This window comes from Lemur catta, chromosome 4 (genome assembly GCF_020740605.2).
Source record: "Lemur catta isolate mLemCat1 chromosome 4, mLemCat1.pri, whole genome shotgun sequence".
Classification (NCBI taxonomy): Eukaryota; Metazoa; Chordata; class Mammalia; order Primates; family Lemuridae; genus Lemur; species Lemur catta.
The window spans coordinates 55,000,214-55,028,201 of NC_059131.1; the positions used below are offsets into that span (position 1 = coordinate 55,000,214).

Here is a 27,988-nt window from a genome sequence, read left to right on the forward strand (position 1 = left end):
AAGAGACTTTGTATTTTATTCTTCAGAAAGTAATTTTTTTTCTTTATGGAGAGCTTACTTTATAAATCTTTTTCCTCCCCACCTTTCATGCTGACTATATGCATGACATAAAGTAGAGGCTTTGCAGACATAAAGATATTGCAGAGTGAATGGATAAATGGTAAAAATGAAGAGACTTAAGTTCAGATTAAACTTGCCTATTGTGGATAATGTTGATATGAACATTGGTGTACAAATATCTATTCAAGTCTCTACTTTTAATCATTTTGAGTATATACCCAGAAGTGAAATTGCTAGATCATATGGTAATTCTATGTTTAATTTTTTGAGGAACCACCATAATGTTTTTCACAGTGGTTATACCATTTTATATTTCCACCAACAGTGTACAAGGGTTCCAATTTCTCCTCATCCTTGTCAACACTCGTTATTTTCTAGTTTTTTTTATAATAGCCATCCTAGTCAGTGTGAAGTTTGTATCTCACTATGGTTTAGGTTTGCATTTACCTAATGATTAGTTATGTTGAGCATACTTTCTTGTGCTTATTGGCCATTTGTACATCTGTATTAGAAAACTATCTATTCAAGTCCTTTGCCCATTTTTTAATTAGATTGTTTCATTTTTGAGTTGTAGGAGGTATTTTTCTTATATTTTAAATATTAATCCTTTATCAGATATGTGGTTTGCAAATATTTTCTCCTGTGGACTATCTTTTCTCTCTGTTGAGAGTGTCCTTTAATGCTTGAGTATTTCTGATTGTGCAAGGACACTGTGTGGCCCTGAAGAGCCTGTTTTTCAAAACTATGGATCATGCAAGCCCCTCTCTCACCATATTCTTGAAGGTCACCTTAGGGAAAGAAGCAGTGCATGGTATGGAGAGGCTATTGTACAGACATATAATTTTTTTCTAAAAGAGCTAAACATTTCTTGTAGGATTCGTTTTCTTTAACCTGACAGGGCTTTAAACCAGAGTGGATATCTAGTTGAGTATTTTTTTGTCTCCCCTCACAACCCAGAGATGTTTCTAGGAGAAAATGAGATCACTGGAGAGATAAAGCAAAGAAATCAGTGAACATACCAGCAACCATCCAAGAGGCCCTCTGGACATCTTCAGGGGCCCCAAGGGGAATGTAAAGAATCTGTGGCTCAGCACTGGGCTCCAAGGGAGGGGCTCTTTGACTTTTCTCTAAGAGAGTTGTACTATCCATTCATGCTAGAATCAGGAGGCCTTCTTCTACCCAGGGACACCCACCAACCTTGGGGAATTTCCACTCCAACACTTCTCTCTGGGGTTCCATCATGGACTCATCCATGGCCTGAGCAGCCCAGGCAACCAGGCTTATACCCCCAGGGAAATGATCTTGCTTTAGGGACATTGACTAACCCAAGACAAAAGACCAAGAGATGCTGGCATTTGGAGGTACCCAAGAAATGTCTGGCTTCCACGTCATTCCCTATGGAGAGACCAACTAGTTGATAAGCTCCATTACATACAATTGTCTTTATAGTGCCTCATTCTTTAATATGAACAGTTAACGATTACCAGACAATTGAGGAAAGCCTCTAACATAACAGACAAAGATCAAAACAAATCATAGAAAAAATAAACTCAGTGGAAACAGAAACAATGCCAGAAGCAGAGGAAAATAAAAAAACAAACAAAAAAATCCTTAATTCTTTAGGGATAAGATGCTGCATCATTGAATAAGAACAAAATGCTACTTTAAAAAAGGAAATATTCAAAGAACAAGAAAGAGTTCTTGGAAATTAAAAATAAAAACTCATCAAAATTTAGAGTTCATACATATAAGAAACCTGGAAGTAAGAAATCTAGGGCTTTATACTACAAAGCTGTACTAACGAAAATAGCATGGTACTGCCATAAAAACAGACAGATAGACCAATGGAACAAAATAGAGAATCCAGTGAAAATGGCTTTTATCAAAAAGACAAACAATAACGAATGCTGGGGAGAATGTGGAGAAAGGGGAATGCTCCTACACTGACGGTGGGAATGTAACTTAGTGCAACTACTATGGAGAACACTATGGAGGTTCCTCAAAAACCTAAAAATAGAACTACCATATGATCCAAAAATCCCACTGCTAGGTATATGTACAAAAAAAAAAAAAAAAAGGAAGTCAGTATATTGAAAAGATATCTGCACTCCCATGTTTATCACAGCACTATTCAGAATAGTCAAGATTTAGAATCAACTTCAGTGTCCATCAACAAATTAATGGATAAAGAAAATGTGGTACATATACACAATGGAATATCATTCAGCCATAAAGAGTGAAATACTGTCATTTGCAACAATGCAGATGGAACTGGAGAACATTGCATTAAGTTAAATAAGCCAAGCACAGAAAGACAAATCTGTCATGTTCTCACTCATATGTGGGAGCTAAATATTAAAACAATTATTCTCTGATCTCATAGAGATGGAGAGTAAAATGATGGTTACCAGAGGCTGGGAAGGGCAGAAGGGAGGGTTGCATAAAGTGGGATGGTTAATGGGTGCAAAAATATAGTTAGATGGATAGAATGAATAATATTTGATAGCACAACAAAGTGACTATAGTCAACAATAAGTTATGGTATACTTTAAAATAACTAAAAGAGTGGAATTGGAATATTCCTAACACAAAGAAATAATAACTGCTTGAGGTGATGGATATCCCAATCACCCTGATTTGATTAATACAAATTGCATGCCTGTATCAAAATATCACATGTACCCTATAAATATATACAACTATTATGTACCCATAATAATTAAAAATCAAAGAATAAAAGAAACCTAGGGCTTCCACATTCCACTCAGCAGGCAGGAACAAGAAGGGAAGAAGGATATGTCTCTTCCCTTTAAGAGACTTCAGGAAGAGTTTCACTCACCATTTCCATTTCCATTCCCCTGCCCAGAACTTAGTCATATGGACAAACCTATCTGCAAGGGTAGGGGGCTGGGAAATTTGTTATTTATGACCAAGTGACTAGTTAAAAAACAAGGACTTTACTATCAGGTAAAAAGAAGAGAAAGGCTATAAAGACTACAGAAGAAGTGGAAGATAAACGTGAGGAAATGTCTCATAAAGCAAAATAAAAAAGAGAATTTGATGGAAAATAGGGAAGAAAGTATGAGAAATGTTCTAGAAGTACAAAGTAGTTCCTAAAAGGGGAGGATATAAATTAAATGATACCAAAAATATGTCTCATAACTGTAATAACCTGACTCCCTTAAATTGAAAGAACTCGATTAAGTGTCTAACACTTTGAATAAAAAGGGCCCACACCAGTAATACTAACACTTGTTGAATTTTAACTATGTGCCAGGTATCACTTTCAGCACATCATACGTATTGATCCATTTAATCTTCATAACAACAGTATGAAGTACTGTTATTATTTCTATTTTAGAAATGGATAAACTGAGGCAGATATTCAGCTAGTAAGTATGTTCCTGCAGAGGACTGGATTCAGATGTCTACATTGATAATACTACACAAGTAGCAAGAAGGCATGAAGAGAGGTATTATGCACATAATGAGGTTTTCCAGGCCTTAGGCTCTCAAGCATGTCAGAAAATGTCTTGAGAGAGGTAAGAGGGGCTTCGGGCTTTGGCTTTACTTGTGGTTAGCTGGCTGGGGTAAGGGTTTTCATGAACAGGCTGGGGCTTGTGAGGTTTGAACTTCTCAAAGGAGGGAGCACTTTCTTACTGGCTTGCCTACATGTGGGGCAAGAGGGTAAAAGGGAGGGTGAGTTTGAAAGCTGTCAGCAGTCAAATATTAAAAACGGGAGTTAGGTTCTTTATTACAAGCTACAATTCAAGTCAAAGCATTTGCAAAGCAGTAGGGATAAGGAAAACATCCTAAAACTTTTCAGAAAGAAATTGGTCCCATACAAACAAATCTGGAACCAGAAGAAAATCAGACTTCCAAAGCTAACACAGGAAGACAGAAACCAGTGGAGCAATTCCTTCAAAATTCTGAAGGATAATTATTTCTAAGCTAGAAAGCTATACCCAGCCATACTACCAATTAAGTGTGAGGGTGGAATAAAAATATTTTTAGAAAAGCAAGGTCACAAGACATTTACCTCTCAGATGCTATTTATTAGGAGCTACTAGATGATGTGCACAACTGTATTGCATATTTTTAATTTTCTGTATATTATGATGTTTGACATCTTTAAAAATCTGGCTGGGGAGACACTGCCCCTCCTGAGACTAGCCAGTCCTTAGAGATAGCCAAGGGCTCATAGGGAGCACACCTTTGACATGCAAACTAACCAGTCAAGAGCCACACCTTCTCTTTCTGGCCCACACACCTCAGAGGAGGCAGTATTCCTCTGCTTTAATCATCCCAGGGCCAAGGTGCCAGGCAACTAGAGACTATCCTTGTAGTTTAGAATCTACCAAAATGATTCAAATTTGCCTTCCTAAACTGTTTACCCTGCCCTGCCTTTCTGAAGGAAATCTCAGTTAAGGTTCTAGCTTAGACTTTCCCCTTGCTCCTGTCTTTGGCCACCTGACCAAAACCTAGCACTTCCCCTGTGACCCTGTGTGGCATGCAGTGACCCCCACTGTAGGATCTGTGAGTATAATAAGCTCTGTTTTCCTGAGCTTCTCCTGTGTCTCTTCTTGTGGCTACACTGGACTGACCATCTCACAAAAACACAAAGCAACCAACAAAATTAGAAAGTAAATTAAGAAAGAGAAAAACACATGACCAAAGAAAGCAGGAGACCTAAGGAAAGAGAAAAATGGGGAGAATTCCCAGAATGACAATGAAGGAGCAAGAGCTGTGCAGCAGGCCCAGAGAGTGATCTGCACACAGTGAGATGTGCACTGGAAGTGATGTCTTCCAAAAAAATATGGAACTGATATATCCATTCTTTTTGTTATGTATGGCCATATTGACGAGTGATTTTATAGCTGGGAATGAGGTAGTGATAAATGCATAGAAGACTAAGAGGGAATTATTAGTTTGGGAAAAGATAAGAGAAAAGGTATAAATATCACACTACTTTTTGTGACTTAGCTATAAACAATAATAGCAAATATTCCAAGATAGCACTTACTATGTGCTAGGCACTGTTTTAAGTGTTTTTCATTTATGAACTCATCTAATTCTCACAGCAACTCATTTTACAGATCAGAAATCTTTGACAAAAAGGTTAAGTAAAGCTACTACTTAACTTGTCAAAGATCACACAGTATATTATCTTGCTGCTACAACAAAGGACCACAAATTTAATTGCTTAAAACAACACAAATATATTATCTTGCAGTTCTGGAGGCCAGAAGTCCATAGTAAGTTATAATGAGCTAAAATCAAGGGGTTGGCAGGCCTGCATTTCTTCTGGAGCTCTAGGGGAGAACCCAATTCCCTGTCATTTCTCTCCTTTATAGGCCACCCACAGTCCCTGGGTCATGGCCCCTTCCTCCATCTTCAAAGCGAGCAATATGGCATCTTCTGTCCCTCTGACTTTTTTTTTTTTTTTTTTTTTTTGAGACAGAGTCTTGCTCTGTTGCCCAGGCTAGAGCGAGTGCCATGGCATCCTCCTAGCTCACAGCAACCTCAAACTCCTGGGCTCAAGCAATCCTTCTGCCTCAGCCTCCCGAGTAGCTGGGGCTACAGCATGCGCCACCATGCCTGGCTAATTTTTTCTATATATATTTTTAGTTGTTCATATAATTTCTTTCTATTTTTAGTAGAGACGGGGTCTCGCTCTTGCTCAGGCTGGTCTGAAACTCCTGAGCTGAAAGGATCCGCCCGCCTTGGCCTCCCAAGTGCTAGGATTACAGGCGTGAGCCACCGCGCCAGGCCTCTCTCTGACTTCTGCTTCCATCCTTACATTCCTCTCTGACTGATTCTTCTGCCCTCCTCTTACAAGGACCCTGGTGATTACACTGGGCCTACCTAGTAATTGAGGAGAACCTCTCCATCTTGGAATTCTTAATCGCATCTCTGAAGTCCCTTTTGCCATGTAAGGTACCATATTCATAGGTTCTAGGCATCAGAGAGTGGGCATCTTTGAAGGAGACATTATTCAGCCTAGCACACATGGCTAGGGGTAGGGGTAGGATTCAAATCCAGGTAATTTAGCTCCAGAGTTCTTATTCTTAATCACTTGCTCTGCTGACTCTATGACAACATTTATGTAGTCATAGTCATGTTAATACCAAATATGGATATAACAAAATTTGGGATGTAACCACATTGGGAGGATAGGATGCAGAAAAGTATGGTGTGACTGGCATAACAGAGCTAATTCTCCATATTTCATAGCAAAAAGGTGACGGACTAGATAGTCTAAAACTAAAAAAAAATCTAAGAATAAATATATAAGTATGTTATTAATACATGGGGATATATATATCAAAAGCAGCAGGTAAAAATGTTGAAAAAGACTGCCTCAAGGGTGGAGGGGTGGGGGATTGGTGAATTTCATTCTCAGCCTTGCAAACCAATTGATTTTACAAACCTGTATAGGTATTACTTTGGTTAAACACATTTAATTAGGAAATCCCAAGGTGTGAATATGGGACTTTGTTTATAGAGTTTCTGTTTGCTGTGTTTTCCCTGCCAGTCTTCACTGTCACTCCCTGACCTTGTTTTAGGATCCTATTACTTACTGTTGGCTCCCTGCATGATGGCTAGGTTTGGCTGACTTACCTCAGCCTTAGCACCCTCTCTTGGATACAGGTTTGGTATTTGTCCTCCAACTGCAAGTCCTGGGACTTGGGATGTCCAAACCTCTGCTGTCAGAAGGGGCTAGGCTGGCTTTGGTGGGTTCCAGGCATGGCTTGTGGACAAAGCACCTCTTTCCCATGTTTATGTGGCCCAAAGCCAGAAGGCAGAGATCAGAATCAAAGGCCAAAGTACAGACTATACACCAGGGAGTTAATTGTAGGGGCAATGCAGAGAGCAGGAGCCAGGTTATAGGGGCGATGGGGGCTGAATGAATAGGGGTGCAGAAATAGAATTTCCTTCCAAGAACAAGGGGTGGCAGAGGAGGCTGGGGCACTGGGGTGGGCCTTGATTGGGGGGTGACACTGAATGGGCCATACCAAAGTTTGGGTCCTGGGCCTAACATTATATTAATAAATCCTTCAGTATTTTTTCTAGACTCAGGGTAGATGGCATTTTTTTTTTTTTTTTTTGAGGCAGAGTCCTGCTCTGTCATCCTGGCTAGAGTGCCATGGCCTTAGCCTAGCTCACAGCAACCTCAAACTCCTGGGCTCAAGCAATCCTTCTGCCTCAGCCTCCCAAGTAGCTGGGACTACAGGCGTGCGCCACCACGCCCGGCTGATTTTTTTCTATATGTTTTTAGTTGTCCAGCTAATTTCTTTCTATTTTTTTAGTAGAGACGAGGTCTTGCTCTTGGTCACGCTGGTTTCGAACTCCTGAGCTCAAACGATCCACCCGCCTCGGCTTCCCAGAGTGCTAGGATTACAGGCATGAGCCACCATGCCCGGCCAACATGGCATTTTTTGATGTTAGGCATGGGCATGTGATTTGCTTTGGCCAGTGAAATGTAAGTAGAAGTATATGTGCCATTTCTGGACAGGTATTTTAAAATCCAGGACATTATATACCAAATCTTCTTCCTACCATAGTGATCACGCAGTGGTTGTTGAGATAGAGCCTCCAACAGCCTGGGTCTCTTGAGTAACTACAATGAGTGTAACCTCTGCTGACTCACACTGGACATACAGAAAGAGTGACAAACTTTTGTTGTAGTAAGGCCCTGAGATCTTGGCATTGCATGTTACCACAGCTGACCTAGCAGTACATAGGTTCAGAAGTACCAGAGCAGTAAACACAAGGCACAATCCTTAAGAACTTGATGGGTCAAGCCCAGAAAACCAAGTTTACTCAGAGAACCCAAAGGGCAAGAACAAAGCCTCAAATGATGGCAAAGTCAAGAGTCAAGAGCTGGGAAAAGCTAGATTGGCGTGAGAACAGGCTGGAAGTAAAATTCAGAGGATGCTAGCTAATTTCTAGGGAAGGAATTGAATTAAAGTGAACAATACTTGTTTTTATTATTTCCTCAGCTCTGATTCACAGGCTGTTCTGGTGGATTTGAAGGCTCAAGGTCAAGTGGATATGACAGTCGTTGAAACATTACCACAGAGTTTGTGGAGCTTCAGGTTGGTCGTACAGGGGGATGTAGGAAAATGGTGCAGGTGCTCTGATTAGAGAGAAAGAGCAAACTGTTGGACACAAACCCTGCAAGGATGATGAGCCCCGCAGAGGCACATCAATTTTGAGAGTTTCTCTCTGAGCCTTTGGTTATCACTGTGTGTGGTGGGCAGTGTTCAGATGGACAAGGATATAGCCTTCTAACCTGGGAGATGAACTGGGGGCTAGGTCAGAAGTCAAATGACTAAGTCCTCTGTGGAGGAATGTCTGATTAACAGATTGGCTATGGCGGTGTGGATAAGGGCCAATAGGAGAAATGTAATTGTTACGGGGTCAGGTCAAAAACATTCAAAGAAGCACTCGGAGTTAGAGAGGATGCATTAATTCCAAAGGATTTCCAGGCATTCCTTTGGCATGGGGTATCATGCAGCAGTAATGTGGAGGATGTCATTTTTGATTCTGAGCTTTGGAGACCATATTCAGTGCTAGCTGTAACTAGTCAGAAATCATCATGGCAGATCATGGACCTGAGCACATGACCCCTGAGTTTAAGGGAAAGAATGTCCACTGGCAGGTTTAGCTATTGAGTAAAAATTTAGAACATTAAAAAGAGGCAGCCTGCCTGGTGTCAACAGACTGTTCTGCATGTGGCAGCTGCTACAGGATATAATGGGATGTGTGCCCTAGCCTCAGATACTGAGCCCTCGGGAAACAGTGCCTAAAAGCTGGAATTCCCATTCCCTGGGATAATATTTGACCTCCACTGGGGACAGTTTCCATAAGAAATGCATATGGGGTTGTTGTTAACAGGCCTGATGTCTTTCTGGGACACACTTGACCCCATATCTTTGCTATAAACTAAGAGTCTAGAGACTATAAAATGCCAGACTGGCTCAGACAAAGTCAACAGAGATAAACAAAGCCTGCAGTCTCTGGATCATAGAGCAAATTCTGGGGACCTAAGAAATCACCTCAATTAGTTGTGCTGTCAGGGTAAGACAGGAGTGAATGAGCCACTAATGCTCCCCAATATGGTGATGAGCTATGTTGAGGCCTTGGTAGTCCTGGAAGGAGTTCTTTACTTTATAAAGTTCACCGGGATCTGGCTGAAGAATTGGTGTTACGGTCTGTAAGAAGTTTCAGCTTCAGAAGAGAGAGTGCAGCTGCTTGGCTAGATCTCAGGCTGGGCACAAGTTCAAGTGGACAATTGTACTAGGGAGGGGGGTGATGACAGGGCAGCCCCTCAGCCTCCCTGTAGGCAGTATCCATCTGGAACCTCTGTCACTGAGTGGTAGGGGAGCTGATGCTCTGGGGCCCAAGCAGTGCTCGTGGGTGACAGGCATGAGTCCTTCAGGAGATGCTCTGGTTGATGGCCTTCAGCATGAAGAGACCTCAGACAGTGAGGGCAGCATATGACTGATAGCAGCTGGCTTTGGACACACTGCCTCCACAAACAGCTGGAATGAAGTGGTCTTCTGGGTCACTGCCCTTTCACCCTGCCCCACCTCCAACATTTCAGCCTCAGCAATATTGTTTCCTCTCTTCTCCTCAATTATCATTATTTTTTTTAGAGATGGGGGTCTCACTATGTTGCCCAGGCGAGTCTTGAATTCTGGTCTCAAGTCATCCTCCTACCTGAACCTTCTGAGTCGCTGGGATTACAGGTGTGAGCCACCACACCTGGCTCACCAATTATGTTTTAAGGAGAGTGGGTTGTTAATCACAAGGCTCTGTTTTGCTGAGTTGAGTATGCAAGTATGCAAAGATCTATATCCTTCCCCTTGCTTCTCCACACAGTGCTTCACTCTTTCTCTAAAGATGCACTGAACAAATATTCTTTAAGCAACAACTTAATGGAGCATCTATTCATTAGCTTTCCCAGGCACCTGCATGTTCTGATCTGGCCCTTCTCTACCTACCCTAAGAAGGAGGATTCTGCCCAAGTACAACTGAAATGCAAAAAAACCCTTTTTGTAGTTGAGGCCTGGAGCACAGCACCAAACACCGTTCACCATCAATCTGAAGATGTCAGGTGGAAATGTGGGAGCCAGGAATGAGGCTGTGGGAGAGTGATCAGTCACAGCAAGGCAGGTCAAGACTCGCATGGCTGACCTATGACATCCTCCATTTAGTGCTGAAAATTCCCCTCCACCCCACCTACCACGTGCTAAATGCAAAAATGTTCCATCCCCCCAGATGGGGGCCCCAGTAGGCCTTAAAGGCATAGTTCAGCTGATGTTGGTATTGGTTAGGTCAATTCGGATAGAACAGCTGAAAGAAAAAGATCCAGAGGGAGGGTCCAAAACTGTCCCGAAGAGAGCTAAGGCCTAGACTGGAGAGGACAAGTGGTGTCAGGTCTGAAAGGTGATAGGTCTGAAAGGTGTCAGGTCTGAAAGGTGATATAGCTAGAAAGTTAGGAGCCAGGTGAAAGGTAGGTAACAAACAAAGGCAAAAAAAAGGGGGAGGGGGCAGGGGGAAGGGTGGGGAGGAAGAGGTTCTAGCCAGGACTCATAAAGAGGGCTGAGATACCCAAAGCAACATTGTGTTAGATGTCAACCTCAAGGTGCTCGAGTAGGCTGGCTAGATTTAAAAAGGCACACGGTAGGAGGGGACATTATATTATTAAGAATATATGTGGTACTGCTGATAGTTATTTAATGGTGTAATGATGATGTCAATGACTACTTAAACAATAAGCTAAAAGACTTGTAAAATACATTTGGAATAGTTGGGAAAATATAAATATGTGCTGGATATTAGATAGCATTAGGGAATTATTGCTGTTTTGTTGGTTGTAATCATGGTATTGTGATTAATAGGGAGAATATTCTTAATTTTTTTGAGCTACAAGATAAAATATTTAAGGATGGGCCAGGTGTGGTGGCTCACGCCTGTAATCCTAGCACTCTGGGAGGCTGAGGTGGGCGGATTGTTTGAGCTCAGGAGTTCGAGACCAGCCTGAGCCAGAGTGAGACCCCATCTCTACTAAAAATAGAAAGAAATTATATGGACAGCTAAAAATATATAGAAAAATTAGCCGGGCATGGTGGCACATGCCTGTAGTCCTAGCTACTCGGGAGGCTGAGGCAGGAGGATCGCTTGAGCCCAGGAGTTTGAGGTTACTGTGAACTAGGCTGATGCCATGGCACTCTAGCCCGGGCAACAGAGTGAGACTCTGTCTCAAAAAAAAAAAAAAAAATTTAAGGATGAACTATCAGTGATAACTGAAATTAACCTCAAAAAGGTTTAGCAATATATACACATATACACATAGATGAAGTAAATATGACAGAATTTACTAGTTTTGGGTGCAGGTAATGAGTATTTGGATGCTCAGAGTACTATTCTTTCTGTTTTCTTGTTTCTTTAAATCTTGTTCTTAATCAAAATTATAAATAAAAAGCTAAACTATTAGTTTTCATCAATAGATTTATCAGAAACTAAAATATAGCTATGTAACAAATGATTATACTACTGAGAAATCAACCCTATGTGGGTAACAATATTAATATATGGTATCAATTATCAATGTTGACCAGAAACATGTGGCCAAAGGTCTTTAACACAAAGAGATTTTGCAGAGCAAATGTGAGATCAGAGATGGCTGATAAAAGTTTCCAAATTTCTATAGCAGTTTCTTAGGTCTCTCCTGATTTCAATAATCTAAATATTCATTTGAAAATCCATCTATTTTCAGGACATTGGGAGTAATGATTTCTTCCTTCCAAGTATCTATTATGTGATCCTTATCATTTTTTGTCTAGCATTTTTAGTTTGTGTTCATGACTGCCTGATTTATTCCCCAGCAAAATTGCCATTTCTTTACGGGTCATTTTTCAGATTTCTTGATTTCGCTACCCCATATGTACATGCCCAATAATTATTTATTTATGGATGGACTTTAAAGAGTCATGCCATCAATATGTTTGCAGAGTCCATAAATCCCACTACCACCTTCCAATTCTGCAATATCTTTTGCAAGCTATTATTTTTCAGTAGCTTGTATACTGAAAGCAAAGCTCATTCACATTCCCAGTGATCAGAAGGATCCCACTATACTCTGGGAACCAAAATTCCAAGAATACCTCCAGGTTCCAAATTTACCCCTCCTGTAATAGAAATCCAGTGCCGACCTCTCCTGCTGAGGTGGTAGTTTCTGATTGCACAACATTGTGTTCCCATTCCAGGGCTGCAGGAGCCCAGACAGTCTTTTGAGAACCTCTCTCCCAACTAGAAACACAGACTGTTCATTTAGCAATTAGAGCTGTCAGCACAGCAAGCTGGCAAGAGAGAGAGCAGCATCTGTCCCTGGGCAGGGAGCCTTTGGCAAAGCCAGGAATTCAGGGCCTGGGGAGACAGGTAGGACAGTGGCTCTAATTTGTCACTTCCCCAGCACTTATTTGCATCTTGTATCCTGGCATATGTATTAATCTCACTTATATGGTGGAGAGGAAAGTTACACAGAAAATGTGGGAGGGAGGTAAGAACAGTAATGGTCTGTGGGTCTCCGAGGGCTTGGACCTAAGTGTGCTGCCATTCATCTGTTCATTCAACACGCATCTACTGACTCTTTATACCAGCGGTGCTGGAGACTCCTTAGTGAATGTGACATGGTTCTTGTCCTTGAAGGGCACACAGTGAGTGGAAGACTAAAATATAAATAAAAGCTACAAAGGGTTTCAGACTTCATGGGGCATAGGGAGCACATACAAAGAGGAATGGAATAAACCATGGGTCTCCAGAGTTTTCATCTGCCCCCTTGCCCTAAGGAGCCAAATTTCCTAACCATTTCAGCATGATAATTCTTCCCAAGCTGCTACTTTGAGTTTTTCCATCATCTGACCAGAAAAGTGTAAAATTCCTCAAATTTTTATGGCCTTTACTATTTGTGCATTTTATTTTGTTCTATAAAACATGTTGAGTCTGTGATAGCTATTTAGTGTTACCTGTGTATAAATCTTGTGTCCTGAGATAAGTTCCTTGACCATGGTGAGTATCCTGTACTTTCACACAATGGCAAGCATGATGCTACTTATACAATAGCTAGCTACCAAATATACTTCTTGAATTGAATAGTTACTGAATTAATTATTAGAAGGCCTGAGTTCTAACATGAATACTTCTGACATTAACTTGCGGTGTGGCCATTTGGCAAAGTCCCTTATCCCTTTCTCTAGCTCTCAGATATTACATCTGAAAAATGAAGAGGATTTTCCTGCCCTCTTTAACCCCTCATAGTGTTGATGTACGAGGGCTCTGAAGAATGAATATATTTTTATCAGGAATTAACATTGGATCACTTGTCCCCCTCACAGAATTCAAGATATAGATATCAGAGAAAGATCAAGGTAGTGGCCTTTGCTTTTCAGGACCCCTGAAATGCAACTGACAAAGACCCAAATCCAAATGACCTTAATATTAATAAAAAAGGGAATGTGTTAGTTCACTTAATTGAAAAGCTCCAGAATTGGTGTTAGCTTCAAGTGGCTGGATCCTGATGTTCAAACAATGCCATGAGGCCCTATTTCTCTTTCTCTCTCTGAGCTCTGCTCTCCTCCATGGTAGTTTCATTGTTAAACAGATTCTCTCATCATGGTGGGAAAGATGGATACATGCAGCTTTTGACTTTCCAAGTCTCACAGTTTTTAATCTCAGAAAAAGGCAAAGCCTTCCTATCCAACCATAATTCTAGTACCTCTCATGTAGGGATTCTGAGTGGCTCATTTGACTACCTCCTGGGAGTAGGAGAAACGCCACAATTGTCTAGCCCTGGATCACCTTCCTACCCTCGCACCTATAAGTGGATAAGGCACCAACTGATAACTACCAGAACCACAAAGGATAAGGAAGGGAAAGTTCCCTAATGGAAAAAAGGATATTGGGCAGACAAAATAACAGATAGCTCCAGGCTCTCTGATCATTCTTACGTAATCCAGAAGCAGGAAGAATTCAAGTGCTTGTATGGGCAGTAGAACCTACTGAGGAACCATTATTTATCCTGTGGGTGGGCTGCTTCTTGATTTCCCTTTTTTTGCTTTTTAAATTTTATTTATTTATTATTTTGTGGGACAGGGTCTCACTCTGTCTACTCAGGCTGGAGTGCAGTGGCATCATGATAGCTCATTGCAGCCTCAAAATCCTGGGCTCAAGTGATCCTCCTGCTTCAGCCTCCCAAGCAACTAGGACTACAGGCATGCACCACCATGCTTGGCTAAAGTTTTATTTTTTTATTTTTTTGTAGAGACAGGGTCTTGCTCTGTTGCCCAGGCTGGTCTTGAACTCCTGGCCTCCAGTAATCCTCCTGCCTTGGCCTCACAAAGTGCTACAATTATAGGCACAAGCCACCACACTTGGTCTTGACTTCCCTTTCTAAATGCTAGTGGCATCTAAGTGGTAGAGGGTTACTCCTCCAATTTGCTCCTTACTAGTTCTCCTTTCATACCCATAATTGGTAAGGCAAATAGGCTCCAAGGAGGTTGCACTCCCTGTCTTAACTTGTGGGAAGTTGTGGTTTATTTTATAGGTGGGTCAAGGCATGATATATACAGCCAGGTCACTCCAGAGTAAAGAACAAGGGCCAAGTGTAAAAAGACAGCAGGCTCGAAGTCTAGATGGGAGCTGTAGTGCATAGTATCTGACCTAAAGCCCAGTCACAGATTGGGCCCATCCAGCATGCAATTTGAAGGGCACATAAGCTCTACTCAGGCTTATCAGAGACCAAGCTTATGGGAAAAATAAAGTCCATTCCCCACTCCAACTACTGGTAGACCGGGGTTGCTCATTTTTTCCCTGCCTTCTCAACTCCCTCAGCTTCTCCCTAGGAAAGAGAAATTACTGATCTTGATTGATCAGACTGAAAATATTAGTTGGGTCCCATTCATTAATGATCAAAGTCATTGTGGGCTGGAAGATGGTTTACTCACATGGCTGGTAGCTGATGCAGGTTCAGTTACGTTATCAACAGGAGTGTCTTGGCTCTATTCAACATGACTTCTCCATATGGCTTGGGCTTCTCGGAATAGAAATATTCCAAGAAAAAGGAACCAGAAATGGCCAGTCCTCTTAGGCCTAGGCTGAGAAGTCCTAGAACAGCATATCCACCTCCTTCTACTGGTAAAAGCAGTCACAGGGACAGTCCAGAGCCAACAGGAAAGGAAGTAAACTTCACCTCTTGATATCAGGAGCACTATGTACATGGAGGGAGGGGAGGAATTTTGTTGTTTGGGAGTCATCTTTGGAGACTAGCTACCAGAAACAGCTTGGGCTTTACCCTAACTAATATATTAATAATAACATTGGATATTTTTAATATTTTAAAATTGCCCATTTGATAGTCAAACAATATTATTTTATTTAAATTTGCTGTACCTCAAACATGTGGAGCTCATTCTTGCTTCAGATACTTTGCCAAGAATGTTCTTCCACCAGATATTTGCAAAGGCTCACTCTTTTACTTCATTTAAGCCTCTCAAATATCACCTCCTTAGATCAAAAGATCACTTTCACCACCCTATCTAAATAGTATCCCTTTCTCTTACGCCCACCAAGGACTCTCTATCCCTTACTCTATTTTATTTTTCTCCACAGCATTTCTCATTTCCTAAAAGCACACATTCACTTGTGTGCTTATTTATTATCTTCTTCATGAGGTTAAGATTTTCCTTTTACAAAAAATGTTTTTTAAAAAAATGTTTTTTGAGTTTTCCCGGAAGCAGACCTGACACAAGAATTTGAGTGCAATTGTTTACATGGGATATGACCCCAGGAGATACCAGCAGGAATACAGAGAAGTGAGACAGAGATGACACGGCAGTCGATAAAGGATGCATTAGCAAGCAGGTTACCACTGTGGGTAACTGGAGCTTACTCCTGCAGAGGAACTCTGGGCCTCAAAGAATACGCTCTCAGGGGTATTATTGCTGAGATATTAATGTACTAAATCATGTTAGTCACTAAATGATGGTTGTTTCTAGGATGTGTTAATTCTTACGTCCTACCACCCTGATGTGCCCACTTGCCCAAGTGCATACATGAAGAGAGTTAATAGGTAAAGAAATGCAGATACTTGTAATTAGAAGAGGGCTGGTGTGTACTATAATGGTAAGGCCCAAGGGTATATGAGTGGAGACACAACACTATCTATTAAATCATTCTGTTCCCAGCACCTAGAACTATGCTTGGTACATAGTGGGTACTCAATAAATACATGAACATTAAATAAATATTGTTCACATGTTAAGTGAATATCATAGGTATTTTCTGGGGGAAGAAAATGTATTTGGCACTCAGCTCTTAAGTTCTCCCTTCCTACATTATAATTTCCTTTAATTTTCCCAATCCTTTAGTAAAGCTGAATACACGTGGGCAGCCTCGTAGGGTGGTGGTGTGGACACTGAGGAAGCAGAATCTGTGGGAGTGACGCGTCCAGGAGTCCCAGGCAGAGATTAACAGAAAGTGAGGAGGGAGGAAGCTGGCAAGAGAGGAGCTGGGAGCAGCACATGCAGAGTAGATAACCCAGTGGGTAAATAACAGGGATGTTTGAAAAAACTTCCACTTAGACTCTTAAATGAGTATCTTTTCCCTCCTTGGTTTGAAAAGCCACCCATATATCAATCATTACATTCCAGTATATCCTTGTGTCTATTTCTGGATTCTACTCTGAGTGATCTTTCTATTCTTTTGCCATTTCAGAAATATGGCTTAATTCCTTTTAAAAACACCTGTTTTTCCTCTGCTTGAAAGCTTATAGGGCTATTTTTTATTTATGCTTGCCTAAGTCTGCCTTCAGTAAGTGACCCTCAACACATCTAAAGGAAGTATAGGAATGTGCAGGTAGAGGGAGCAGTATGTGTAGAAGGGAGCAGCCAGGAGTTTGTGTGGCTGGAGCACAGAGGACAGGGAGTGATGGCAGGTGGGCAGACTGGGCTTGGAGGCAGGGTTTGGTATGGTTTGTGTGGCAGATTGTATTTTCTATAGATGGCCACAACAACATCTCCCATCTCACTTGCTCATCTACAATGTGATCTGACTGATACTCTTTCAATTGAGACGTAAAGCCTATGTCCCTTCCCCTTGCATTTGGACAAATTTGCTTGTAGCCAACAGAATGTGGCAGAAGTGACACTGTGTGAATTCAAAGGCTGTCTTAAGTGGTGATGTAGCTTCCACCTTGGTTGCTGGAGCACTTGCACTTGGAACTCTGAAATGTCATGTAAGAAATCTTTTACCTCAAGGCCATCAGGCTGCAAGGAAACCAAGCCACAAGGAGAGGCTACATGTAGGTGCTCTGGTCAGCAGTCCTGATCTTCTCCACCTGACCCAGGGAGCAGATATGTCCATGAATGAGCCTTCAGATGATCCTCGTCACCATCTGCTGAGACACCCCCACGCAAAGCCCTAGACATCAAGGAGCACAGACAAACCATCCCTAGTGTACCTTTTCCGAATCTCTGACCCACAGAATCCATAGATCTAAGAAAATAGTTGTTTTCCACCACTAAGCTTAGAGTAGTTTGTTACTCAGCCATAACAACTGAACACTGTGTCAGAGTTTGGGCTTCCTGAAGGAAATAGGGAATTATTGAAGTGCTTTCCAGATATGGAGTAACCTGGTCAGACATGGGATTCAACAGTGGTGCAATCCAAAGCCTCGGGGCTGCACAACTCCAAGGGTAACTGATAACACAGGAGACAAGGTAATGATGGTCCCTGAGTGGTGCAGAGTGGTGGCCCTGGCTGCTGTGGATGAATTGTCAGCAGCAAGAACTAGAAGAGAGTGAACTACTAATGAGGTTAGTGCAATAATCCAGGTAGGAGAAGAGGAGAACCTGAGCTAGAGTAGTAGCTGTGGAGATAGAGAAAAGACAGATTTCAGAAATGTTTCAGAGGTAAATCCAGTAGAACCATGAGACAGGTAGAAGTCTAGAATGACTCCCAAGTGTCTAGCTCACAGAGGATGGTAAAATAATTCCTCAGGTCGGTGGCCATGGGAGGAAGGACCAGTCTGAAGGGAGAGATGATGGATTAGGATTTGGACATGCTGATTTTTCCTTTTTTTTTTTTTTTGAGATAGGGTCTCACTCTGTTGCCTAGGCTAGGGTGCAGTGGCGTTATCATAGCTCACTGCAACTCAAACTCCTGGACTAAAGCAATTTTCCTGCCTCAGCCTACCAAGTAGCTGAGACTACAAGTGTGTGCCACCATGCCTGGCTAATTTTTAAAATAGTTTGTAGAGATAGGGTCTCACTATGTTGCCCAGGCTGGTCTCGAACTCCTGGCCTCAAGTGATCCTCCCGCCTTGGCCTCCCAAAGTGCTAGGATTACAGGCATAAACCACCACGCTTGGCCTGGACACGTTGACTTTGAAGTACCTGAGGAAACTTCCAGGCATCATTTGGACATATGACAGAAGGCTGGGCTATAAATAATATCTTTGTGTGTTGACAGTATATATTTAGAAATTAAAGCCATTGAAGTGAATGGTGTGGCTATTGGAGAAGATACACAATGAGAAGAAAGAAGGGCCTAGGATCAAACACTGGGGAATGAAGATGTTTAAGGGACAGGCCAACGAAGAAGACCCCCATAAAGGATTTTCTGAAAAGAAATTATTGAATAGCTGGTAAAAGAAACAGAAATGTCTGGTGTCAGAATAACTAAGATAGGAATTTTAATAAAAAAGAAAATGGTCAATAATATCCCATATCTCAAAAAGCAAGGAGGATGAGGACTGAAAAGTGGCCATTGAATCTGGCAATCATAAGGCCCCTGGTATCTTTGGAGAGAGCAGTTTTTGTGGAGTGGTGGAATAATGAACAACGGGCAATGGACAAGGACTTAGTGCAGAGTGAAGAAATATGAGTTCCCTAGCCAGCAGAGAAAGAGAAAAGAGCATTGAAATCTACAATGGCAGGGAGAGGAGGGAGAAGGGGTGGCTGAGTGGGAAGATTCAGGCCTTTGTCAATTATACTGCAGGCCTCTGTCTGTTAGACAGGCAGGATGGTGCAGCCATTAGGAGTACAGTCTTTGGAGCCAGGCTGCCTGCGTTTGTTTGTGTCAAGCTTTGCTGCTACTTACTAGCTGTGTAAACTTGGGCAAGTTACTTATCTTTGTCCTCAGTTTCCTCATCCTTGAAGGATAATTGTAACCACTTCTTAGGTTTTTGTGAGTGCTTAAAAGAGCACATAGTAAGCAACGAACAAATGTTAGCTCTCCATGTTATTATAACCATCACTCACAGCATTGCTACATTTGTAAATTCTGGCTTGTTCTCTCAATAATACCTACCGCTCTTGTTCTAGGACAGCGGTTTTCAAAGTGTGATTCAGGGACCTCTGAGGGTCCCCGAAGCTCTTTCAGGGAGTCTGGGAGATCAAAACTATTTTCATAATATGAAGACATGATTTGCCATTTCCACTCTCATTCTTTCACAAGTGTGTAGTGCAGCAACATTTCCTGGTCACTGAGTCTCACAAATGTGCTACTTTAGTTTTCGCTCACAAGCCTCCTTCTATGAGGGTCAGACATACTCTGGGCCTGAATGAGGAACACAATACCTACTCCCTATACCCTCATCATCTCTCTTGCACTCCTCATGGGTTCAAGCACAAAAAATATTTTCTTCACAACAGTTGGACCTCTGCCAGATTCTGAACCTTAATTTAAGCTTAGCTGGGAGTCCCTATGGTCATTACCATCATCATCATCATTATTCTAACCCTTATATACATTCTGATCCTCACAATAATTCTGCAAGGAACATGTTATCTGGTTGTATCAGTTACCTATTGTGCAACAAATTATTCCCCAAACTTAGTGACTCTAAACATTTATTATCTCATAGTTTCTGTGGGTTGGGATTCTGGGCTGACTTAGTTGAGTCTGCTGCTTCAGGGTCTCTCACAGGCTGCAATCAAGGTGCCAACTGGGGTTTGTGGTCTTCTCAGGCCTCTACTGGGGAAGTATTTGCTTCCCAGGTCACATACATGGTTGCTGGCAGGATTCAGTTCCTCACTGGCTGTTGGCTGGAGGCCTTCCCCAGTTCCTTGCCACATGAGGCTCTCTAAATGGCAGCTTGCTTCATCAAAGCATGCAAGCTAAAAGAGCAATAGAGAAAATCTAGTAAGAAGGAAGCCAGTGTTTTGTATCCTTATATGGAGGTGGCATTCCATCCTTTTTGCAGTATTTTATTTGTTAGAAGCAAGTCACTAAGTTCAGCTCACATTCAAGGCAAGAGGATTACAGAAAGGCATCAATTTCAGGATCACTGAGGGTCATCTTGAAAGATACCTGCCATGCTCATTTTCCTTGATGGTGAAACTGAAACTCAATGAGGTTTGGTAATTCAACCAAGGTCACTCAGCTAATAAATGGCAGAACTGGATTTGAACTTAAATCTTTCTGATCCCAAAACGCACCTTTAGCATTGTATTGTATTTGTTACTGTGGCCATCTTCCCTATTTAACTGCAGGTGTAGTAAGGGTAGGGGGAGCTTGTGTTCCCTATGATGACAAAAATATTGGTAAATAGATTGATGGATGAATACATGATTCAATTAAAATAGTCCATATATTGGGACTGTGCATACAGAAATTGCTAAACCAGGGTTCAAAATAAAAAGCCAGGACTGCAAAACAGAGCATGGCTCAAACTAAGAGAAGGGAGTAAAGGGGCAACCCAGTAAAGGGGCAACCCAGGTTAACACTGTTAACCTCATGGAGTTATTCAGATTTCTTTTTCCTCCTGTGTGAAACACAGCCTTTCTGTTTTGGTTAGCAGAGACAAATCCTGTGTATTGCCAGAATCCAGACAGTGAAATGGCCAAGAATGCTCAAAAGGCATTCTGCACTTGTTCTTAGCCAAAAGGCTGAGAAGTGATCAAAAGGCATTCTAAATAAAGCTACATCCATGCCCCACCTGAAATGTATTTTTTTTCCTTAGAGATGAGGTGTCACTATGTTGCTCAGGCTGGAGTGCAGCGGCTATCACAGGCATGATCATTGTGCACTGCAACTTCGAACTCCTAGGTTCAAGCAATCCTCCTGCCTTAGCCTCCTGAGTAGCTGGGACTACAGGTGTGTGCCACCATGCCTGCCCAAAATGCATTTAACTTACGTACTTACGTGTGTTTAACCCAGAAAGTCCTAATCTGAATCACTGTGGATGCTAAAATAGAAAAAAAATGGTAACAGCCAAAATATTTATCCTAAAAGAGTTGGAACAAAAAATTTCATGCAAATTTGGATATTTGGATTATTCCTTTACCTCATAATAATTGGGTTATTCACATATTAAAATATTGCCTGTAAAAAGTAACATTTATAATAAACCTGATTTTACTGGTAGATAATTTTGACATACATTTTGTCCAGGTAGTTATGTAGTTCTTGCTTTCTATTGGACCTCTGTAAAATGTTTTCAGATATGATGTTATGCTAAGGAAAGGGGATTGACTTCTACCACTTTTACCAGTTAAGTAAGACCTCACTGAGAAACAGTTGCTGGACCAAACACTTTCTTTCTTCTACTGTACATTTAGATTTTATTTTCTGGTCAGGGTCTTGTAGAAAGCATGACTCTGAAGAATTAAGCAGAAGCAGTAAAGGTGCAGCCCCTTGTATAAAGGGGAGGAAACTAGCGGTCAAGAAGTCTCTGTCTATGACTGTGATATTCCCACTTAGAGCTGGACAGAAAGAATTAACCCACTTTATACAGCGATCATCACAAAGAATCCTTTCTGAAAAGTGGGAATGGGATTAATAACACTCCTGAAAACATAAATATTTAAGCCTTCTACTGACTAGATCAGTGCAATGTAAGCATCTGACCTAGAGAACAGTCACCTGGCAGTGATCCTAGCTTTTGTTGTTTTCCTGAAACATCCCCAGGTCTGAGCCTAACGCTAGCTGAGCAATCCCTCCATGGCCTGGATACCTAGAGACATAAATTTAGTGGCTGAGCCCTGGGATCTAACTATCAGACTCTCCCATTCTACTTTCTAGTTCTGTTAATTCAGTAAGGAAACTTATTGAAAGTTATCAGTGACGGCCTACATCTCCAGAAAATCTTGCACTTATGAAAACATTTAGACACCTCTGCAAGATCCTGTAAGCCTGCTGATATTACAGTGCTGATGAGTCACTATTCGGAAGGTTAGTCTTTAGAGGGGGAGAGCTGAAGGTGAACTATCTCTACAGGCTTAAGCATTATGCAAGTGGTGGCTTTATGACAGTTGAGATGTGCATTTTTAAAAATTTTCAGTTGTCAAAGAGGAGTATTTTTTTCTGAAAATTTTGCTTAAGTGCCCATGATGTTACTATTTATAAGATTAGGTAGGCCATTTGTTGTTGTCAAGTAACATTTACAGTTGTTGAGCAAGACTTCTTTAGCTATAAAACCATGCTAACCTCTCCAGGACATTCATTCCTCAACTCTTTGCTGACAGTACACAAGTTATCATATAGCCTGCATGGGAGTGTGAGGTACAGTTCTATTTTCAGCTCACCCTCTGGCTGGCTCTATAACCTTGGGAAAATCACTTCTAGGCTCTGTGCCACAGACCTGCTTTCTGTAAATTAGGGCTGGTTAGTAATTCTCCTCTGGCCAAGTCAGTGGAAGTCATGATTCTGGAGTTGGGCAATTAAGAAATTCAAAACGCTCACTCAGAGTGCCATTTACACATTCATTGTTTTGAACTTTTCTCACATACCAGCCTTCTTGGACATTTCATCATATTTTTTGCTCTAGTGATACTTCAACATAGAACACATTAGAACAATTTTCCTACATTTTTGGATGACCTAACTAAACTCCAATCTTACTGTTAAGAGGGAGTGGGTATAAACTGTTACATCTTACATATTCATTTCCATTTCTCCCAGCCATCATACAGGTGTACTTGACATCACTTCCACTGGATTTTGCCCAGGTAGGGGCTTAACCAGGACCCATTCATTTTGTTTTAGTCAGTGGATCAGGATCAATATTGTTAGGACAAATGGGAATTTAAAAAAAACCTCATACATTTAAGCCTCTCACAAATTTAAAACACCTACATTTACATCATCATGTCATCTTCTTATCCTTATATAAGGCAAATGTCAGCTAGAGCCTCCCTTCCCTTTGCAATCTAAATAAGATCATCCCAAACATCCGCTTTGGATGGCTCTTCTCAAGATTACCAGTAATTCCTGAGGGGCTTATTTCTTCTTTCCACCCCCGAGCCCCTACTTCCCTGTGTGCTGTCTTTTCATTGTTCCAACTGCCTCAAGGTCAGCCTCTTCCTCAGTTTCTACAAAACCCCGTGCACATAAAGCTTTAGAGAGATGTTAAGATTTGGGAAGATAACTTTAAACTTATGTATTAGACACTCTTGTTCTTTAAAAAGCCCATTGTGCCACCCTGTCACCAGAGAGTCTTCATTAACCCTTCACTCTGTGCACCACCCAGAAATTTCTCTTTTCCTCCTGACTTGTCTTTCCCATCCCTTCTGTGGCTGGCCCATCTCTTCTCACCACTCTATCTTCCTTTCTTTGGGGAGCAAAAATAAATTCCTCTCATGGTTTCAGGCACAGCAATTTTTCCTTGTGTAGCCAGGGCTTCTGCTCATAACCATATTTGTCTTATTTTATACCTTAAACAGCTTATCAGGATATTTTCTCAAACAAAGACAGTTTGTTTACCCTAAGAAGAATAAAGGTGCCATTTACTACCATTAATAAATTTCCTCCTCACATACTCAACAATGTACACTTATTTATGTACACTCATCAGGGTTTACAAAGTAATTTCTTTTTTCTTTTCTTTTCTTTTTTTAGAGATAGTCTTGCTCTGTCACCCAGGTTGGAATGCAATGGTGTGATCACAGCTCACTGTAGCCTCGAACTCCTGGGTTCAAGCAATCCTCCTGCCTCAGCCTCCCAGGTAGCTAGGACTACAGGCATGTGCCACCACGCATGGCTAATTTTTAAAATTTTTTTGTAGAGACAGGGTTTTGCTATGTTGCCCAGGCTGGTCTTGAACTCCTGACCTTATGGGATCTTCCTGCCTCAGCCTCCCAAAGTGCTAGGATTACAGGCATGAGCCACTGCATACAAATTTCTATTCTACTTTTCTCATTATTTTACATATACTTTCCCATTTATTAATGTAGCCCATGTTTACTACTTTAATAAGCACTTTCCCAATTATTGGGTATTAGAGTTGTTTCCAGTTTTATTTTGTTTTACATTATGGATAGTGCTGCCATAAATAGTTAGTAAACATTGATTTTTCTCATTTGGATTATTTTGAGGGAATATATTTCCAAATGTAGATTATTAGATGAAAATGAATAACTTAATAGATCTTGTGCTTAGCTACAGTACTCTTGAAAACAGTTGTTCTAATAAATAATTTTATCAACTAATGAATTTAGCCATTTTTCTTAGCTCCATCAATATTCTTTTTCGTCATTTTCAATTAGCATTGCAGCAAGGCTAATAATTTCCCCAAGATTAACTTCTCTGAGTTTATTTATGTACAAACTATTTGGTCTTATACTTTGACATTACTGACACTTGTTCAGTAATGTCTGGGTATTGACTTTAACACCTTTATTAAGATATAATTCACATACCATACAATTCCTCCATTGAAACTGTACAATTCAATGAATTTCAGTATATTCACAGAGTTGTGCAACTATCACCACAATTTTAGAACATTTCATTACTCCCAAAAGAAACCCTGTACCCCTAACCTTCAACTCCTCCCCACCTCCCAATTCCTCCATCCTACTCCTCAGCCCTAGGCAACCACATCTACTTTCTGTTTCTAAGTAGAACTATATAACACATGGTCCTTACTGATAGGCTTCTTTCCCTTAGCATGATGTTTTTAAGGTTCACCCATGTTATAGCATGTAACAGTATTTCATCTCTTTTTATTGCTGAACAATGTTCCATTCTATGGATATATCCCATTGCTTTATCCATTCAATTGATGGGCATGTGGGTTGTCTCCACTTTTTGCCCATGGGGAATAATGCTGATATAAATATTCATATATAAATTTTTGTGTGGACATACGTTTCACTTCTCTTGGGTATACACGGAAGAGTACAGTTGCTGGGTTGTATGGTAACTCTATGTTTAACTGTTTGAGTAATCACCACCAGAATGTTTTCCAAAGTGGCTGTACCATTTTACATTCCTACCAGCGGTGTATGAGGGTTCCAATTTCTCCACATGAGTTCCAATTTCTCCTGTATTAGTTTGCTAGGGCTGCCAAAACAATATACCACATACTGGGTGGTTTAAACATCAGAAATTTATTTTCTCACAGTTCTGGAGATTAGAAGGCCAAGCGCAAAGTATCAGCAGGTTTGGTTTCTCCCAAGAACTCTCTCTTTGTCTTGCAGATGGCCACTTTCTTGCTGTGTCCTCACATTGCCTTTTCTCTGTGTGCACATCCCTGGTGTGTCTTTCTCCTCTTACAGGAAGGAACACCAGTCATATTGGACTAGGATCCCACCCTTATGAACTCATTTAACCTGTACCTGTCTGAAGGCCCTATCTCCAAATGCAGTCACATTGGAGGTTAGAGCTTTAACATGAATTTTAGGGGGATACAATTCAGTCCATAACACCAACACTAGTTATTATCTTTCTTTTTGATTATAGCCATCCTAGCCAGTGTGAAGTGGTATCTCATTATGGTCTTGATTTGCATTTCCCTGATGGTTACTAACATTGAGCACCTTTCATGTGCTTATTGGCATTTTTATATGTTCTTCAGAGAACTGTCTATTTATATCCTTATTTGTTTCTTTGTCATAACACATTTTATCCCTACTGTAAACTATGTGCATTATATATTAGTATATATATAGTATATTATATATTATAGCCATAAAGATATCAAATAGACTAGAAGCAACCATTGGAGAATTTTTTTTGAATCTTGGGGATAGTAACAGACTTTCTAAGAAAGTTTAAAATTAATTTTAACCTTTCTAAGAAAGATTATAAACAAAAAAATCCCTAGAAACTTCAAAAAATTAATGTGACTATATGAAAATAAAAAATAATTGATTGGAAAAATACAGTAAACAAAGCCAAAAGACAAGGCAGGTAAAAGATAAGCAACTTATTCACAATGGACTCATTTCATTATTTTGTGCATATGTATACACAGTATCCTACAATTTTATAAAAGACCAACAAATGAATAGAAAAATGGGCAAAGATGAGCAGACAGTTCACAGAAAATTTAAAAATTAAGTTTGATAACATACTATATAGAGAGATGTGTTGAAACAGCCACCCTGATAAATTGCTATGAGAGCAAAAACTGAAACAAACTGTACAGAAAGCATATATCAGAATTTTTAAAGTCCCTACCTTACAATCCAGAATTCAGCACCAAGGTATTTAGTGCCCTACACATACATTTTCTCAAATGCCAAGTGGCTATAAATAATACTGACCTTAGCATTGTTTGTAATAGCAGAAGAACAGAAACAACTTGAAACAACAATATGATGGAATATTACACATTCATTATAAAGAATGAAAGCCATTCAAGATACAGTGGTAAGTGAAGAAAAGCAAAATGGCAAAAGATTGTGTAAAGTACACACATTTGTGTGTGTGTATAATTTGGGGAAGAGTGTGTGTGTATATAGTGTGCATATATATATAATTTTTTTAACGCTCGAAATGTCTTTGAAAGATGTAAGAAACTGGTTAAAGGTGGTAGCCTAAGAGAAAAGAAAACTGAGGGAAGTGGGGACAGTGGAAGATGGAACTTTCTTTTCACAGAATATATTTTTGATGCAATTGAAATTTTTAACCATGTCACACATATTACCTAGTTATCTATAAGAAAAAAAGGAAAACGCGACGTGTGGCTTGTTCTTCACTGTGAATCATGGCCACCAGAATTCCAGGGTTACGAGCCTTTTAGTTCAAACCTGGCCACAATCTCCTCGCCCCACCCTCGCCCCATGTCACATGACTGTTAACATTGGAATGCCCTTAGTTACCTGTTTCCATATCTGCTCACACACCGGAATGACTGGGAGATCCTCGAAGGTAGGGGCTGTTTCTCATTCCCGTGTGTCCCCAAGCACTGTGGCTGGCCCTCAATAGGTGTTCTGTAAACAGCAGACGCAGAAGTATGTGTCTAAAAAAGAGGGAAAGACCCCGCAAAATCAGAAGTGCTTCCCAAAGGTCTTAGACTTCACAGATCTTTTATTTGAGAGACGTGCTTGCCCGACCTGAGCAGCCCCCCGGCGGGCGGGCGCGCGCAGAGCCCGCTCAGCTAGCACAGCCCGCGGCGTCGCTCGGCTGCTGAGCCAGGTGGGCGGGGCGCGCGCTCCGACCCGCCCCTGGCTTCCCGCGCTCCGCGCCCATTGGCTGGCCTCCGGGGTGCGCGGGCCCAGTGGCGCGGCGCCCTGCGCCCTGGGGCCCAAGGCGCGGCGTGCGGCGGTGCGAAGCGCGCGGGGAGCTGCGCCGCTGCCGCGCGAGCCGTTCGGGATGCCGCGGGACCGCGTTGCTGCCGGGACTGCCGCCCCGGCGGCAGTCCGGGCCGCGGCGCCCAGCCCCGTCTCCGCGACTGACGGGGCGCCGCGGGTTTCTGACCCACTGAAGCGGTGAGCCCTTCCTTTGCCCCCGTGCTCCCCACCCTGGCGTGTGCTCCGGGCAGCCGGCAGTGGGTGGGCAGGAAGGGGCGGGCCGGCGGGGCGCCGTGTCGCGGAGGTCGGGTCCAGATTCCCCCTGGTGACTGGCCCTCCCCCGTCTGCTTGTCTTTAGCGCTTAACAAGTTGCATGTGCGGATGTGCCAGGCGGTCAGCCA

At 41.6% G+C, this 27,988-nt stretch overlaps 1 protein-coding gene across 1 annotated transcript in view; it reads right to left on the reverse strand.

Annotated features, from left to right (window-relative positions):
* Window positions 1–27,217, reverse strand: part of PAIP2B (poly(A) binding protein interacting protein 2B) — a 65,753-nt gene extending 38,536 nt beyond the window's left edge. The window contains exon 1 of the mRNA XM_045549819.1: window positions 27,177–27,217. Coding sequence (XP_045405775.1) covers window positions 27,177–27,186 — 10 coding nt within the window. The 5' untranslated portion in view covers window positions 27,187–27,217. The remainder of the gene's footprint in view (window positions 1–27,176) is intronic.
* Between the last annotated feature and the right edge of the window lie 771 nt (window positions 27,218–27,988).